The sequence below is a fragment of the Perna viridis genome, chromosome 6 (genome assembly GCF_037379345.1).
Source record: "Perna viridis isolate PV_CMFRI_1.1 ecotype Kerala chromosome 6, ASM3737934v1, whole genome shotgun sequence".
In the NCBI taxonomy this organism is placed as follows: domain Eukaryota; kingdom Metazoa; phylum Mollusca; class Bivalvia; order Mytilida; family Mytilidae; genus Perna; species Perna viridis.
The window spans coordinates 20,947,710-20,966,694 of NC_142450.1; the positions used below are offsets into that span (position 1 = coordinate 20,947,710).

The 18,985-nt window shown below is 32.4% G+C and overlaps 1 protein-coding gene across 2 annotated transcripts in view; it reads left to right on the plus strand.

Moving 5' to 3' along the window:
• The window catches only part of LOC148614032 (cation-independent mannose-6-phosphate receptor-like), a 52,799-nt gene extending 34,247 nt beyond the window's left edge, over positions 1-18,552 (plus strand). For both annotated transcript variants that reach the window (XM_088587811.1, XM_088587813.1), the window contains exons 33-43: positions 126-283; positions 805-947; positions 1,753-1,897; positions 2,683-2,748; positions 3,904-3,987; positions 4,632-4,795; positions 5,558-5,658; positions 8,167-8,252; positions 9,527-9,691; positions 11,324-11,393; positions 13,677-18,552. In XM_088587811.1, coding sequence (XP_088443937.1) covers positions 126-283; positions 805-947; positions 1,753-1,897; positions 2,683-2,748; positions 3,904-3,987; positions 4,632-4,795; positions 5,558-5,658; positions 8,167-8,252; positions 9,527-9,691; positions 11,324-11,393; positions 13,677-13,883 — 1,389 coding nt within the window. In that variant the 3' untranslated portion in view covers positions 13,884-18,552. The remainder of the gene's footprint in view (positions 1-125; positions 284-804; positions 948-1,752; positions 1,898-2,682; positions 2,749-3,903; positions 3,988-4,631; positions 4,796-5,557; positions 5,659-8,166; positions 8,253-9,526; positions 9,692-11,323; positions 11,394-13,676) is intronic.
• The last annotated feature ends 433 nt before the right edge of the window (positions 18,553-18,985 follow it).

Sequence of the window (18,985 nt, forward strand, 5' to 3'; positions counted from 1 at the left end):
CATAAGTACTGAATTTACAACAGGTTTTAGTGAACTTGATATATTTTACTTTGAATGTGGCTATATAGGGGCTACATAGTATAGACCTATACCATCTCTTACAGTGACTGTTTTTTTTATTGTAGACTGATCCATGTGCAGTATCATTTGTCTGGAGAACTAGGCTAGTATGTCCTAAGGTTGCTGACACATGTTCCCTGACATATGGTGGCCATATATATGACCTGAGTATCCTGTCTAGTAAGACCAGTTCTTGGCAGATGAAAGACTCAAGTGGTAACAGGTAACCTAATTTGTAGTGACTTCCAGGATATCAGAATTGAGGAAGAATGATTAAAATTATATTTTTTCTATATTCTTTAATGTATAAAAGTTACCATGTAAATCGCAACTTATTTTCTGCTTTTTATTAGGTTGTCAAATCCCCCCAAAAAATGTTTATTTTATTTTGATGATAGATTTGACAACAAATATAATACATGTATACTCGATTTCAGCTCAGCCTGTTTGCAGTTGTTTTAGATTAATTTTTTTATTACTAAAAAGTTCCTTTAAAAAACTTGCCATTTTATTTATGTCGTTCTGTACTACAATACTCATACAATTATTTCTTGTTCTTACCTCCGAGGTTTTTTATACATTAATTATTAAAAGTATTACAAGCATACATGTAAATTAAAAAGTCAGGGACCCTACTGGTAGTTACTACACACATCTATTATATCACATCTGTGTCACATATATATCTATGCCATATATCACAAACATGCTTTGCCATTCTACAGTGTTGCCATTTTATCTTAGGTATTGGTTGAATATATGTGAGGGTGTACACAGTGACTTACAGCCAGAGATGTGTCCTGACACTGCAGCAGCTTGTAGGAAGACATCATCAGGCACCATTGATACGCTAGGACTTATATCTACTCAGAATCTTAGGATGGACAGTAAGAATTTCTATCAACATAGACCCGTAGCAAGAAAATTTTTAGAGGGGGGTTCTGCTTGGAGAGAGAGGGTATATGGACCAAATTTTCCTTACTTTAATTTTAAATCTTGTATTGAATAGTATTGAACATTTTTTAATCTAATGGTGTGTTATAACAACCCCTTAGGTAATAGTTGGTACCTTACGGTAATAAATTCGCTGTTTCCCTCATGACCATTCAACAAATAGATCTATATATTGTTTAATCAGAAGTATCCTATTTAAACAAGGCTTTAAAGTAAAAGTTAAAAATTTCAAAGGTAATTTCTTGGTTTTGAAATTATTTTTTGTGAAAAAAAAACAATGTAGGAAAGAGGCGTTTCTTTTTTGTTACTTTTTATTTGCAGAAAAAGTGATGAAGATACTTTTTACAATGTTCATATCTTATATAAAAAATATACCTAAATGAGAATGGTGCTTTTCAAAATATTTTAATGATATGGCAACACAAATGGGTAATGAGGGCACACTGTAAAGAGATAAGAGAGGATCTGAGAACAAAACTTAAAATTTTTGTTTTTCTTATTTTAGCATATGCTTAGTGCTGCACAAAGTACTTAAGGCCAGTGTGAATATTATGCGAAATTTATCACTAAAATAGGCCAAAATCTGCACCCTATGAAAATTACCTGCTACATGTATATTGTATCCGTAATCAGTTCATGCGAGACTCTAAAGGATATTAAAAAACGTTACAAACCCCATCAGTATTTATCTATAGTTGGCAATGCATGTAAACTGACTAAGTTTCAATCCTATTGTAGGTGATGGTAAAACAATTATATTGGAGTATTCCCATGGAAACTCTGCATGTTCTCACACAAAGAGGAGAAGTAATAACCAGAATGCTAAAATTGTGATCAAATTTGAATGTGGACAGACTGTAGGAGGACCAGTTTTTGTACAAGGGTAAATTTTTAGCGCATATATAATGATGATGTTCAGGTGACAGAATTGGTCAACCCTTATTAAATGACAGTGAACTTATTTAGTTAACTGGTCAATTGAGGTGGAGATTTAAACTTTTTATTCTTACATAGATCTGATAGAGTTTAAACATACTGCAACAATGTACAATATAAGGAAATACACTTTGAATTTTTTATAACTATTTTTATACCTTGAAAAATTAAGTTTATGAGATGAATAGTCCTTTTTTCATGTTTACGGAATGCAAACCATTTAAGCAAGTTTTTCAAAGAAATGAAACACACCAACACATGACAACCTGGTTGGCAGACTTATTGGGGAAAGCCAGAACAGTAAACCTTGTCCTTTAAAAGCTCTCTAAAATGAGATATTTAAAAGTATCCAAGTACTTACTGGTGCTCCAATAAATTGAAATATTTTAATTTGAAGTCTACTTCTGTCCATTGCTCCAATCGAACTGTAAACCAGTCTGTTGGGTTAGAGATTTACTCCCCTTAGTTTAAAATCTTAATTTTGGATTATGAAAAAGTGCTGTTATTGCTGTCTGTCTGCCAGTGTATCTTGTAACTGCAACTCCTTGTAAATTGTTCAATGCATTGATTTTGACAAATCTTAGCATGATATAATATATTGTAACAATAGATGTGCATGGAGAAAGAGTTTTTTATTGTTCAATGATGGCAAGAGGAATCAATCCAACTGTTTGACTTTGATTGTAATTGAAGAGTATCTTAATTCAGCTATTAATTCTATATTTTTTTCAGAAGTCAAAGTGATAGCTGTGTATTTGAATTCAAATGGACATCAAGTATTGCCTGCAAGTTGGAAAGGTGAGTTAATAAACAATTTTAATATTAGTTGGTTGTGTAAAATTTTTTTTCATGGGTTGAAAATTACATATTTTTTATGTAAAGTTGATGATTTTATTTATACCAAAGATAGAAGCAAAAGTTGAAATAACTTTTAATTTGTTTGGTGTAATATTCATGGGTTTTAGTTATACCATCCCAAGGTCTGTAGGAGAGATGAGCTGTACAAGCTTCACCAAGCTTGTTGCCAACTCCTATTGATCTTTTCATATGTTGTATATTGTATTTTCAAAACGTGTGTTTTTTTTTAAATATGTTTATACTAAGCTCTGTCGCAATTAAAGTGAAAATTTAATCATCATAAAAAAAAACTAAAAAAAAACACAAAAAAAACAAAACAGTTAAGTTACTGTAACGCTCTAGACTTAAAGTACCTCTCCTTCTAAGAATCAGGCAAAATGTGTATAAAGTGTGGTACATGAAGGAAAAAAAAACACAGAGATTTTATTGCATTAACCAAGAATATATCAGACAACCTCGAGAAATAACCACCAAAGTGTTTGAAAAATTTGCATTTTAAGATATTGTTAGGTCATATTAAGTTAATATGCACTATGGAAAATGGCTGGAAAATTTTCCCACACTTTTTCTTCATATAAGCAATCAAAAAATATCTATGTTGCAGATGCTTCAGGATAAATTTAAATAGATTTTCAGTTGTTGTCTAGCTGCATTGAATATATTTAAGGCAAAATAAGACCTAATTGAAAATTATGATGTGCCACCCATTGCCTGATTCTACATAGAATGGTGCTTAAAATTGGTTCTATTTAGACAAGTGTTTGGTAAACAGAGGTTCAAAATATATTTAAACTGATACAAGAGTGTCTGGTTTAGACAGAGGCCTTTGGTTGATCAGGGTACAGTCTAGACAGATTTCATTGTAACAATAAAAATTTTCATAGATGTTCATAGAGACAACCTTTCTCTTAGGATGCACACTTATACTTTTGAAAATTAATACATAGTTTCTCCCCATGAAGAGAAATATTGTTTTAATTGAGCTTTAAACTGCATTTCATCTTGTTGTGTCAAATTTTTCTTAAAAGTGGTAAGATATTTCTAATGCACATTTTGCTTCTGTTGCGAGAGTTGAATATTTACGTTATTTTATAGACAAGAAGTCAAAGTGAGAAATAATAACACCATAACGGATCCCAGATCTGGAGCACTGATTAACCTGAATAAATTGGACATTAAGTAAGTTATAAATGCTTTAATTATGTTGATTTTATAGTTTAGACAAAGTTCCTAGGAAAGTTCATGCTAAATTCATGATGGAAGTTAAGTACTATAATATTGGTTCAAATAGTGGCATGTTCACAACCAAACATCCCATGTGTATGTATTGTTGGTTCCACGTCAGAAGAGGCTTGTGTATTTCATATGGTAGTAGGCACCTCCTGCCATGGAACTCTCAATATATAATCATATTTTACCAGTGGTAATCACATGATAATTTATGTATGATAGCCATATGATCATTATCATATATTAATATGGCTTAGTAAAAATATCTGATTATCACATGATAACCATGTGGTAATAAGTGAGAATCATATATTGAATGAAACTTGTTAATCATATCATGCTTGATTCATATGATAATTGTATGTCAACTGAAACATATGTTAATCATACCATGCTTGATTCATATGATAATTGTATGTCAACTGAAACATGTTAATTATTTCATGCTTGATGCATATGATTTTCATATGTAAACTGAAACATATGTTAATCATATCATGCTTTGTTCATACGATTATAATGTTGCACACCATATGATTCTCATGTGTAGCACTTTTGGCTGTGTATATTCACTGTATTAAATTTCCTTCTAGGTCATATACATTGCAAACCAAGAAATTCTCATTCTATATTGACACCAGAGGGCGTGCTACCGGTCATAACTGTATGAATGCAGTGGTGTGTAAATATCGACCAGTAGGAAGTGATCCAGGTCAGAATGTAGGGCATGTCAGCAAAAGGAAATTCTATATTGAAGGTAAAGAAATAATACCAATTAAATACTGGTACTATATTTAGGGTGAAAGAATCTGTATGTTCAATTTTTTTTTTAGAAAAAACAATCCTCTTTACAAAAGTAAATTTTTAATTACAAAGCTTTTACATCTGCCATATTCAGAACTAATTCCTACCACTTAACATAAATCAGCAGTGGTGGGTTACGAAATTTTTATTTTGTTATAAAAATTTTATTAAATTTTGACATAAATGATCAAATGAAAGCCTGGACCCCTTATCAATTTTTTTGCATCAATCCCTGAACAGTAGAGTACTTTAGAAGGAACAGATATTTCATGAGTGGTTTCATGCCTTTTTAAAATTTCCACATCATGTATTGCACAGCTTATAAGCTAGCGATTTGATATATAATAAATAATTAAGGCATTAGTGGAATGGGTGGTGGGGGATAAGAACCTCCCCTCTTTTTTTAGAAATTTTTTTATTAAATACATGCAAAATTTTGACAGAAGTAAGGCTACATACAGCCTGAAACAAATTCTTAGTGATTCAAATGTTAAAGGTTAGAGGTTAAAGTTCAATTTTTATTTTATTCATTAATCATATGAGGACTTCATCTTTTACTTATTTTACTGTCCAGCATTCCCAGAAAAATGGATCACAATCCACTGAATATTAATGAAATCAAAACAACAAATAAACAATGGAAATCTATTTCATCTTTAAAACTTTTATTTACTGGATAGGGAAACTTTTTTTTTCATGTTCTTTATTGTTATAGATGATGTTCTACAAGTAGAGTATGGATCTGATACAGAGTGTAAATATGATGGAACTAAGACAGCAAAGAGTGTCATACAGTTCCATTGTAATACTAAAGAGGTAAGGTCTGCTGAATCATTCATCAACTGAAGAGGTAGGTGGCAGGTGTTGTTACACTGTCAAGGTCTGCTGAATCATTCATCAACTGAAGAGATAGATGGCAGGTGTTGTTACACTGTCAAGGTCTGCTGAATCATTCATCAACTGAAGAGATAGGTGGCAGGTGTTGTTACACTGTCAAGGTCTGCTGAATCATTCATCAACTGAAGAGGTAGGTGCAGGTGTTGTTACACTGTCAAGGTCTGCTGAATCATTCATCAACTGAAGAGATAGGTGGCAGGTGTTGTTACACTGTCAAGGTCTGCTGAATCATTCGTCAACTGAAGAGATAGGTGGCAGGCGTTGTTACACTGTCAAGGTCTGCTGAATCATTCGTCAACTGAAGAGGTAGGTGGCAGGTGTTGTTACACTGCCATGGTCTGCTGAATCATTCGTCAACTGAAGAGGTAGGTGGCAGGTGTTGTTACACTGTCAAGGTCTGCTGAATCATTCGTCAACTGAAGAGATAGGTGGCAGGTGTTGTTACACTGTCAAGGTCTGCTGAATCATTCGTCAACTGAAGAGATAGGTGGCAGGTGTTGTTACACTGTCAAGGTCTGCTGAATCATTCATCAACTGAAGAGGTAGGTGGCAGGCGTTGTTACACTGTCAAGGTCTGCTGAATCATTCATCAACTGAAGAGATAGGTGGCAGGCGTTGTTACACTGTCAAGGTCTGATGAATCATTCATCAACTGAAGAGGTAGGTGGCAGGTGTTGTTACACTGTCAAGGTCTGATGAATCATTCATCAACTGAAGAGGTAGGTGGCAGGTGTTGTTACACTGTCAAGGTCTGCTGAATCATTCATCAACTGAAGAGATAGGTGGCAGGCGTTGTTACACTGTCAAGATCTGCTGAATCATTCATCAACTGAAGAGATAGGTGGCAGGTGTTGTTACACTGCCAAGGTCTGCTGAATCATTCATCAACTGAAGAGATAGGTGGCAGGTGTTGTTACACTGCCAAGGTCTGCTGAATCATTCATCAACTGAAGAGATAGGTGGCAGGTGTTGTTACACTGTCAAGGTCTGCTGAATCATTCATCAACTGAAGAGATAGGTGGCAGGTGTTGTTACACTGTCAAGGTCTGCTGAATCATTCATCAACTGAAGAGATAGGTGGCAGGTGTTGTTACACTGTCAAGGTCTGCTGAATCATTCATCAACTGAAGAGATAGGTGGCAGGTGTTGTTACACTGCCATGGTCTGCTGAATCATTCATCAACTGAAGAGATAGGTGGCAGGTGTTGTTACACTGCCATGGTCTGCTGAATCATTCATCAACTGAAGAGATAGGTGACAGGTGTTGTTACACTGTCAAGGTCTGGTGAATTATTCATCAACTAAAGAGGTAGGATGGCTTTGACTAAATATAGGTAATGTTATACTGTTAAGGTCTGGTGAATCATTCATCAACTAAAGAGGTAGGATGGCTTTGACTAAATGTAAGTATTGTTACACTACTAAGGTCTGGTGAATCATTCAACAACTAAAGAGGTAGGATGGCTTTGACTAAATATAGGTAATGTTATACTGTTAAGGTCTGGTGAATCATTCATCAACTAAAGAGGTAGGATGGCTTTGACTAAATATATGTATTGTTACACTGCTAAGGTCTGGTGAATCATTCATCAACTGAAGAGGTAGGATGGCTTTGACTAGATATAGGTATTGTTACACCACTAAGGTCTGGTGAATCATTCATCTACTGAAGAGGTAGGATGGCTTTGACTAAATGTAAGTATTGTTACACTACTAAGGTCTGGTGAATCATTCATCAACCGAAGAGGTAGGATGGCTTTGACTAAATATATGTATTGTTACAGTGCTAAGGTCTGGTGAATCATTCATCAACTGAAGAGATAGGTGGCAGGTGTTGTTACACTGTCATGGTCTGGTGAATCATTCATCAACTGAAGAGATAGGTGACAGGTGTTGTTACACTGTCAAGGTCTGGTGAATCATTCATCAACTGAAGAGATAGGTGGCAGGTGTTGTTACACTGTCAAGGTCTGCTGAATCATTCATCAACTGAAGAGGTAGGATGGCTTTGACTGAGTATAGATGTTTTTACACATATAATGTCTGGTGAATCATTCAACAGGTATAGGCCAATGGTCAATTATACATTATATTAAAATGTTAAATTAATTGAATGTTTTGAAGTCATCAGATAACTTTTATTGTGATATCTTATTTTAATTATAAACTTATTAAAGTAACTATGGGATTTCAAAAGGGTTTAGTCTTTTAGATAACAGATATTTAAAAAAAAATTCTGGCCACTCATACTCTCATGCACAGGATTTCACAACCATTTTATCATTTTTCTTATGGAAATTGTACTTTTTATTTGGAATTTCATTTCATGGCTGGGCCTAACTACAAAAACCATGAAATTTGTAAGAATCAGTATCCCAATAAATAGTTTTTCCACTGTCTTACATTAACTTTCTTTTAATCTTTCAGTCACAACCCATGTTTTTGTCAGAATCCAGAGACTGTACCTATCTGTTTATATGGGAGAATCCATATACATGTCTGTCGCCTAAAGTGTAAGTTGTATTTTATGATACAGGAATATCATTTCAGATTCATAGGGTCTACTTAGCAGTTTAAGCAGCTGCAATACCAAAAATTTACATTTAAGTGAAAAAAAAAAAAAAAAAAAGGTTTCAGCACAACATGCAAACTGAAGACCCTTCTGCCTTTTAGCAAATTGTCTGGCTCATCACATTGGATGCTACATCTCTGTGTTCCAGTCTGATAATGCTATGCTTGTGCTGAAACTTTTTTCAATATTAGACATATCTAATACGGATGGAGTTAACAATGTCCTACATATGTAGATCCTCTGTCAAAACATGAGCAGCTCAAATTCTTTTTGTAAGGAGTGATGTATTCCGTTAGGATGTGATTGTTTGAACTTTTGAGTACCATTCTGTGTAAGAATCAGGCAATGGGTAGCACATCATTTTCCCCAATTTAGTCATTTTTGCTTAAAATATATTCAGTACATCTAGAAAACAACCAAAAAGCTATTTAAGTTTATTCTGAAGCATCTATGATGTAGATATTTTTTGACTGCTTATATAGGGAAAGAGTGCGGGAAAATTTTCCACCAATTTTTCATAGTGCATTTTAACTGAATTTCACCTATCAGTATCTTAAAAAGGCAAATTTTACAAACACTTTCATGGTTATTTCTGGTGGTTATCAGGTATAATTAATTGGTTAAGTCAATAAAATCTCTGCATTTTTTCCTTCATGTGGTACACCTTATCTATATATTTTGCCCGATTCTTTGATGGAGAAGTACTTAACACAGATGCATATCATACATTATAGGAAGTATTGCATATTTCTAATGGTCGAGACATCAGTGATATAACAACATAACAGTGCATTTACAATAAAGTTAAATTTAATTTGAATACAAATAGCTCCGTCCCTCAAAGACAAAGCCTAAAATCATGTTACTGTCATGTTGCATGTTACTTATTGGGGTGGGTGTGCTAGTTATTGAAATTTCCATTAATTTCTAAGTAGATGAACATTTGTAGGTGCTTTCTTCCTGAATGCAATATAATTCTTTTGATATTTGAATGAAGGTTAATGTATATTTAATTGTATGTAATTTTTCATGTTTCTAATTTGCCCGTCAGAACATTGTGTCCTGAAAAAAGGTTATGCAATGTGCATTTTATACCAATCATTATATACATGCTAAATGGTTGTATGCTTTAGTAAAACTTATATAATTATGTAGCCATAAACTTGATTCTCATTATTTAACCAAAATATAAAATCGACTAATAATATTTTGCAGTGTAATACCACAGCCATCGCCTAGTCCTTCAGAAACCGATAACAATGCTGCCCAGGCAGGCAATAAATCAAAAGGTTCCAGTAAAGTGGGCATCATTGTGGCAGTTTTCTCTGTTGCCATAATTGCCTGTATTCTTCTGATCATATTCCACAAAGCTGAAAGAAGGTGAGTGTATGATGAATATGCTAGTTCAGAGAACTGGTCTTAATCAAACTCTGTTTATATCTAATTAAATTTGTCTTGTTTAGACAGGTTTGAAATGCTGATGTAGAGAAATGTTCGATACTGTTTTGTTTATTTAGGTTTCAGTTTGTTCTGGGTTTTGTTTGGACAGGCTTCCCTTTAAAAAAAAAAACAAAAAAAACGAAGCAGTTCTGACCAAAAAATCATAGTAATTTGCCATAGGTTAGATGACTTGGATTAACTGAGTAACTTATATAATAGTATTGTTCAAATAAAGTTTGGAAGTTGTCCACTGTATCATCTTTAAATACTTGTTTCTCACTGTCTGATTCTTGTTCAGTCCTCTAGCCTAAAATTGTCAGAATTGTTCCAGTAGTGTCATTTTTATTAAGTACCGCTCAATATAAAATTCAGACACTGCCAATGGTAGAGGCCATTCATGGTGTAGATAAACCCAATGAACAAATGATGCTTTTGGTTTACATATGCTATATTTTTATGTAATGATTGTTGAGCAGCAACTCTTGCTAAGTGCCAATTTCATATAGAATCTTGCTAATTTTTATCTCGAAAATGTGCAAAACTCAAATGAAAAATTATGATTGTTTATGTGGTCTATATCTGTTTCTCAGTAAGATATAAATATAAATTCTGTAGATTTTTGACATGCATTAATCACTTCCTGTCTGATTTTTAGCTCACCTGGCCAAAGGCCATGTAAGCTATAGCCATCACTTGGCGTCCGTCGTCATTGTCATGCTTCGTCGTCGTTAACAATTATACAAAACTCTTCTTCTCTGAAACTACTTGACTAATTAGAACCAAACTTGGTATGAATGTTCCTTGGGGTATCCTGCATAGAACTGACATGGGGATTTTTGATTTGTCAAATAACATGGCCACCGTTACTAAAAATAGAATATAGGGGTCAGACAGTAGTTTTTTGCATATATCTCCTAAACTGTTAGGTTTAGCTGAATTTTGACGTGGTTAAAAGTGTTCAGCATGATGAGATCTATCTGTGGTCAAATTTTGATTGTAATCCGTTAAGCCATGTTGGACTTATTGCCCTTTTTGAACGATTTTTGCTATTTTTAATGTTATTTCTTTCCAAAATCTTCTCCTCTGACACTACTTGACCAATTGAAACCAAACTGCTTAGAACTGATGTGAGGATTTTTGATTCGTCAAAAAACATGGCCGCCATTAGTAAAAATAGAACATAAAGGTCAGACAGTAGTTTTTCACATATATCTCCTAAACCATTAGGTTTATCCATATTCTTTCAATAGCTGAAATGTTCCATATTATTAGGACTACAAAAGTCTTCAGACTCCTTGTAAGAGTTATTGCCCTTGAAGGGGGAAAATGACTTTTTTTTTTATAGTTTTCAGTCAATATCTTGAAAACTATAATAGATTTAAAGAAACTTTCAATTGTTGAAAAGATCTTGTGATAGTCCTACCAAAGACTACCTAGTCAAAATTGTTGGACAACTTCTTGTTAAATTTATTGCCTTTGAAAGGCAAAATTCAAGAAGGTGAGCGATTCAGGCTCCTGGGAGCCTCTTGTTATAAAGACTGCTACTTAATCAAATTACTTTCCCTTTTTCAGGTCAGCATTCCGAGCCAGAATTTTTGAAATTTTTAACAGAGATGGAAGGGAAAGGTCTATATATACTGCTGTAAGTCATTAAGTTCAAGATTGTATTTTTTACTGGACCTTTTACAATTCGAGTATAAGTTGATCCGCCTTTATATAGGGAAATTACACGATTTTTAAAATTTTTTGTACTTTTGCTAAGCTTTCAGATGAAAAAAAGAAATAAAAACCTTGCAGAATGTACTTGTATTAATTGCTCTTGTATTTTTTTTTCGTTTTAATTGGTATAGTTTATTGTTATGGCTTTCCTTATATATTGTATATAGAATTGTGAAAAATCATCGGATGGAATTTAGAATATTTATATTATTCCATTCCTAGATGGTTATAAAAAGGGTATGTTATTGTCCCATAGGTGTTCTAGAGGTCTCATTCCATTCCCCTTTCACGGCACTTAATAAGTGACACACTTTAATTACAATTAGACGTATCAATTCATCCATTCAGTCACTGCATGTAGGATATAACAACACTTCATTCTACTTTCCTGTTCTGATGACCTTTCCGATCAGCCAATCAGATTTCATCTTTTATGATATTGAAAGCATTATTAAAAGGAAAAAAAACTGAGCATTCTGAAAAGGTCATCTGAACAGAAAGTAGAATGGCATGTTGTTAGATCCTACATGCAATGACTGAATGGAACAATTGATAGTTCTAATTTTAATTAGATTGCAAATGTCAAACTCTCTTTTTAGTAGGGCTGTTTTTTTTAAGCATACATTGAGTTTAAAGTAAAAACTTAATAATTATGGAATTCATTTGAAAGATTATAAAATTATGTATGATTTATAAGAATGGACAAAATACATTATCACAACTTTTATAAAAGCCACAAATGTTACCATGATTTTTAAAGATATCCTAAAGAAATTGCATTGTTTGTACCATAGACTGTTGCATTGAAAACTCAGATGCAAATATACTGTTGAAATACTATTTTCCATGGTATACCAATTTCAAGGTCTTCAAGGTTCAGTCAAACTGAAGATTCGAAATCCTTATGTAATGTGAAATATAAATTGAAAACTCAGATGTTCTATGAAAACAATGAACTCTTGAGATTCAGTGAAGAATTATGGTATTTATGCCCAGAAATATTAGTACCTTCACAGTATATCAATTAGTTCTCATCATTTATGTTTAAATAGAATAGCCCTATTGTATTTCCCTGATCACCCATCCCATGTCAGCAGCATTAAAGATAAATTGCACTTAAATGAGATTGCTTAAAGTGGTTATCACAGTAATTAAAAGATATTTATCACTACTTCTTCCCTTTGATCTTGTTGACAGACATTTTTCTATCTCTTGTATATGACAAAGTATTCAAAAATATCTGTCAAAAAATTGGTAGTGATTGTGATGTCATTGGGTCTTCTACAGATTTATGATTGAAAATGATGTAATGCACCAACAGTGTGTAGTCACACTATTGCATTTTCAGTCTAAAAACTAAACGTAGTTTTCAGTGACTAAAAATGCAGTAATAGGATTACCAATAAACAGAATAATTTTTACTTTCGAATTTGATACTGAAAATATCATGTAAAATATCTTGACTCTTGTTTCACGTGATATTGTCAGTACCAAAATTGAAACTTACTATTATTCTATATCTATCTACAGAATGAATTACGTTAAAAAATAAAGGTGGACATTTTTTTAATTCAATTACAGCAAATTGCATAGTTAACTGTAGGAAATTCAATTAGTTTTCATTTGATTGAATGCCCATTACCTGGTGAACTGCTTTAGGTAGATAACTGGACAATAAAAAAGGACATTTAAACTTTTTATCATGCACAGATTTAAATACCTGTGGATTGATAGAAAATTAGAATCTCCTTGGTAATGACCAGGTAATGGTCATTTAAATAAGGGATGACCATCTGTATTCTTTGAAGTTAGCTATGCTACTCAGTATAATGTTTTGAAAGACCAGGAATTCAACAATTTACTTCAGCTATTTACCTATTCTGTCTTTATACAGTACATGTAAATAAGAATTCGATTGTCAAAATTGATGAGAAAGACAACCAGAAATCCTGCTGAGTACCAGTACAAACAAAAGCTAACGAAATAAAAATCCAAAAAATTGATAAACATGAATGTTGTCCTTATATACTGTATCTAAGTGTAGTTTTAATGTAGAAATTTATTGTGTGCATTCATAGTTGCCATTTCTAAAATTTCAGGCTAACATGAAATTACTCCTTATATAATTGAGTAAGTTACTATTGCACTTACAACCCAATGACTTATACTGTTGAAAGTATTTGATATCAAATTTTCATTTTTCTAGTTGCCTAGTTCAGAAAATGCTGATGAAAATGAAGATGATGATGAGGTAGTGTTGTTAGCCAATGAGGAACAATTAACTTTTACATCAGATTCAGCAATGGGGCAAAGTAACATAGAATCTGCTGATACAGATGTGAAAATTTTAAATCCTTTTGAAGATGCAGAGGGAGGTTACCATGACGATAGTGATGAAGATCTGTTGGCGTGATCTCAGAATGTTTGTTTTTTATGAATTGTTTTTGGTGTTTTTCATAAGGTTTTATCATTTCAATTATTGATCTGGGGCCAGTTACCACCGTGATCTGATAATCACATATACTGCTGATATACATTGTACACACACACACAAAAATGAAACATGTTTTCATATGTTTTAAAACAAATGGATACATATGCTTAGGACAAGTATAGTAAAAATATGTTTTTTTGTGCTTTAAAAAATACATAAAATCAAATGAAAACCATACTCTTTTCATACATGAAATCCTATTGAAAACATATAAATACCATATGATTTCTATGCCATACCTTTTTTTTCATTAGTTATTTCCTAAGTCAGAAACATGTGTTTTTCATATGTTATTATGGTGGTCCTTAACATATGAAAAACATGTTTTAATTTTTGCTGTGTACCTGTACCTATTAACTTTTTGAAAGCTTTTAACTGGGAGACTTCATACTTTCAACTTTTCTAAGAGTGAGTTGTAGCATAGTCTTAACTTCTTAAGGCAACCATTTCACAATTATTTTAAGTAGCACTCCAGCTAAGAATCATGCAAAATGTGATACATGGTTGGAAAGCCTACATATTTTTATTTTTGATATCTTGTTTAAAATGCTTTAGTAAACAGAAATTAACATTTGGTTTTTCATATAACCCGTGCTTATAGGAGATAAAAATTATATAGAATGCACTGTAGAATTCAAAAGTAAGGGAGATAACTCTGTAAATGTCACTCAAAGACTGCTACTTAATGATATAAGTTAAACATTCATAACATATTTAACAAATAGTTTGTTAAGTATATGAGGCTACCTTCAATGTCTAATTAATCCAAATAAGACAGATATTACTCCAAAATGAGGAAGTCACCCTGCAAACACAGCGGAGTAAACATATAATTATAGAAGGTGGCATATCATTTGGTTTACATTTGCCAAAGTCTTGAAGTCCTATTAGTTAAGTTCAGACGAAATTTTGTGTTTAATTGAATCCAACATTTGCATATTTCTAGGGTCATGAAAATTAATTGATGGTCTTTTATTCTCAATAATTATTCAGATGCAACATTTGCTGTTATTTCAATCTTGCTTTGATACCAGTAATACATGTATCATCTCAAAAGTTGAAATTGCATTTTTGACTAAAATAGCAAGATTGCAGTAATCAGTACATATTATGATTTTTTTTACAGTAATTGACCAATATTAAAGAAAATGTATGTACTCGTACTGGTGTCCATTAAAGCTGCCCCTCCTATATTGTTATGATATTTTTGTTATTTATTATGAGGAACACATTCATAATGATACTACTGTGATATGAAGAATATAATGATGACATAATCTTATTTTTGTGGTGACATAACTGCCTGTGAGCTTACATGGAACAATTTGGATTTTTCTGTCTCTGTTTGACTGACCTGTTGATATCTCTGTGTTCTGTGTTGACTGTTTATTTGGGACTACCTGCCATGTTATTGAAATTGATGCCCAGACATAGGAGTTAATTAACCTTCAAAAAATCTTAAGTGGGAGAAATTCCTTTTAAAATTTTCTCTAAGGGGAAGATTTGCCGAGTTTTGTTCTTGCGACATGTTTTGGCCAGAATTGAAGTAAATTATTACAATTTAAGCTGAAAATTCAAATAAGGCAGGATACATTTCTGAATGTGGCTAAATCTCTTTGACATGGACAAGTATGTTTGTTGAATTTTTCGTTAAATATTTGGAGGCTCCCACTGAAAGCGGAACCATATTATGGTACATTTGATGGTGAAAGTTCTTACTTTTTGTAGATCTGAAACCATAAGAGACACAGAAATCCATGTTGATTTGTTTTGTGTGATTATTATAGCAATTTTAAAAGAACTGATACCACTTTCAATATAAGTCTATGAATTTGAAATGCTCTTTAGGAAGAAGTCTGCTCACTATTGTGACAGTATGTTCTACTTAATTACCACTAAACACCTGTGTGATCTTCTGAACACAAGACTTCAAATTAAAGAAAAAAAAAACTGTAAATTTAATCTTGAAAGTAGTACCAATTCAAATTCAATTCAAATTGTCGTGAAAATAATGTTTCCTATATTTTGAGTACTGGTAGAGGCTTTAAATATATCTTAGACTGTAAGTTTGATAAACATTTCGCCTGTGTAAGCTTAACGAAGGGGTGAGGTAAAAAAATAAATGCTTGTAAGGATGCATTGGAGTAATGTTTAAAAACATTAACCTGTTTTATCTGATACACTGGACCTGAAAATCAAGTTTGATAATACAGGATTCTGGTACACTTAGATGTCAATAAATGCAGGATTTTTAGAAAACTGAGTCATATGTCAGATAAGGCAAGTTCCACTGTATATAGGCAGGTATTTCTTATGCATATTGGTGATAATCTATCGCAACACAGACTTGGGCTGCTTTCCATCATTCCATTTGATACTCAAATTCATGCTCACAGTCTGCAATGATAAACAAGATTAACAGGATGTAGAATAGTGGAAGAAGGTTCTCTCTGGGTAATGGAAAGTAATCTAGCTTTAGGTATATTTACTTCGATCGTCATTTCATTATTTATCTGTTATATGCCTTGATAGTTCAGAAGGCTATTTTATACTTCATAAATTACATTTGTCATACCCCCTGCAAACAAACTGTGGGGGTATATAGGAGTATCCTGTCTACCTGTCTGTTCATTCATCTATCCACATTTCTTTTAAGTCCCTTAAAAGTTCTTTTAACAGCTACAATGATTTTGATGAAATTTCAAAGGAGGGTTGGACATCATATGTAGATTTGCATGAATGAAATAAAGATAAGGATTCCAAAGGGAGATAATTGAAGTAAAGGGTTTTACATTTAACTCCATTTGCCCAGGGGATATTCTTTTTGTGAGCTACTTTACAATATTTTTACTTATATTTTGGTTTTTGCATGTTAGTATTGGTGATAGATAAATGAGATTTAATTTGGAAAGTCTGTATTTGTTGTGAGCTGAAATATGAGTTAAACAGTGATTCTATGTGTTTGAAAGATGTTTGTGTGTAACAATTTATTATAAGTAAAATAGTTGATGTATTTTATCATTATAGTTATCTATTTGATTAAGGAAGTAGACCTAGGATAAGGGAAATAACTCTTTAAATCATTGATATGTTTGTATCATATACAATTTCTCCAAAGGCTTTCAAGCTTTCCTTTGAAACAGAATGAAATCAGTCAGAGTTACTTTGATGCTTACAAGAGATTGATTAAAATGCTAAATACAAACGTTTCAATGAGAAAGATAAAGAGTTGTGTCCCTTACCCTAGATCTATCTCCTTAAATGCTAAATATGGTCATGACTGTTTATATAAACAGAAAATTCTGTAGAAATTAAAAGATTTGTGCAATAGAAACGAATGTTAAAAGAGTTCAAGTTGAATTAAGGTGGTATTATTGATTTGTTAGCATTTGCTAGTATAGCAGGGTGAACAAAATTATCCATGCTAGTGTTCTTAGTCTTTCCAGAATGTTCACATTTTTGTTGTAATATTTATGTCAAATGCGATGATGATGTTCTCCTTCTCAATTTATCTATCAACTTCCCAAGAATGTTCTCATCAATTTGATTGTCACTTAATCAGGAGAAGTTTTATATCTAACCCCTGAACATAATCATTGTATGGGCTGTAAACAGTTTATTATTTATATCATTAATCTTATAGGATGTTGATAAGATGTAACTATTTTTATACTGTAAACATAATTATTTTTGTGATTTCTAATTTTCTCAGATTTTATCAAGTGAACATATTTGCAGATATGAATTTTCACTGTTTCAAAAAAAACCAAAAAAAAAACGATTATGTTATCTTTTGTTTTGAAACAATGCAATTGAATACCTGCAAAGGGGAATTATAATTCTATCATCTGTATTAAATTTCCATGCTTTGAAACCTTGGTCTTCAGTAGGTATCGATGAAATGTTTGAACTTTAATTAAGTGAGCATTTAGTATCACTCTTCCCATTAACTCTGGACATTTTATTACTTCTTGGTGTATTTAGTACCAAAAGGATATAATTTTAAGTTTTTACTTCATTGAGACAACTATGCATCCATGACATTGAAAATATTGCTAATGTAGCATGGATAATTTATTCAGATCTTCTCATCCTCATTACAGAATTAAAGTATTTGTCTTTCCAAGAATCATGCAGTCTAAAATTAACAATTTATTATTTTGAAATATACTTAGTATTTCTAAATATTTTGTATGTAAGGAATGATATGAAAATAAGTTTTCAGAAAAGTCTCATTTGTGTTTAATTGATAAATAACAATTCCTTTTGATAGTTTAACTGTACATTTTTGTACAATCATTATGTATCTCTCACAAGCAACACACCGGAAGGTTGCTGCTTTCTTTTGTTTTCCTTTCTTTTGTAAAGCGTGGCATTCTGAACAGATATTTTCAGTTATGTGTTATCAATTACTGCATGACTCCTAGAAAGAGTTGTATCTTGTGTCCATAATAAATGTATGTAATGTGAATGTTCATGTTAAAATGGTATACTGTTATCAATGCTACTAAATAGACTCATCCAATCATTGTACATTATTGATCAGGTGGCATACTGTTTTCATTTAAATAAATATTTTTTCCACATACGTTTTATGGTATATTTTTTTTGTTGTTTCACAAATAATGCTAGTTTTTAGTCTCTGGCAATAGGTAAGTATCTATGTGTAACATGTAGAAGATTTTCATGTGTAACATGTAGTAGATTTTCATGTGTAATATATAGAAAGATTTTCTTGTGCAACACATAGAAATTCCCATGTGCTCTAATTTCTGAAATCAAGTGAAAACACCAGTTGAACCAAAAAGCCAGTGGTATTAAATTGAGCATTCAAGCAAGCAGCAAGAAGAAGAAACATGTCCACGCATGCTTGCATTGAATGTGAAAAGCTAGTTGTACCTAAGGCTTTTAAATTAATAGTCTCTACTTCTCAGCTTGGCATATGGCATATACCAGTATATGGCTGGTTATCTTTAAGTCAAAATTATGAGTTGTGTGGCATGCCATCCAACCAGTGACAA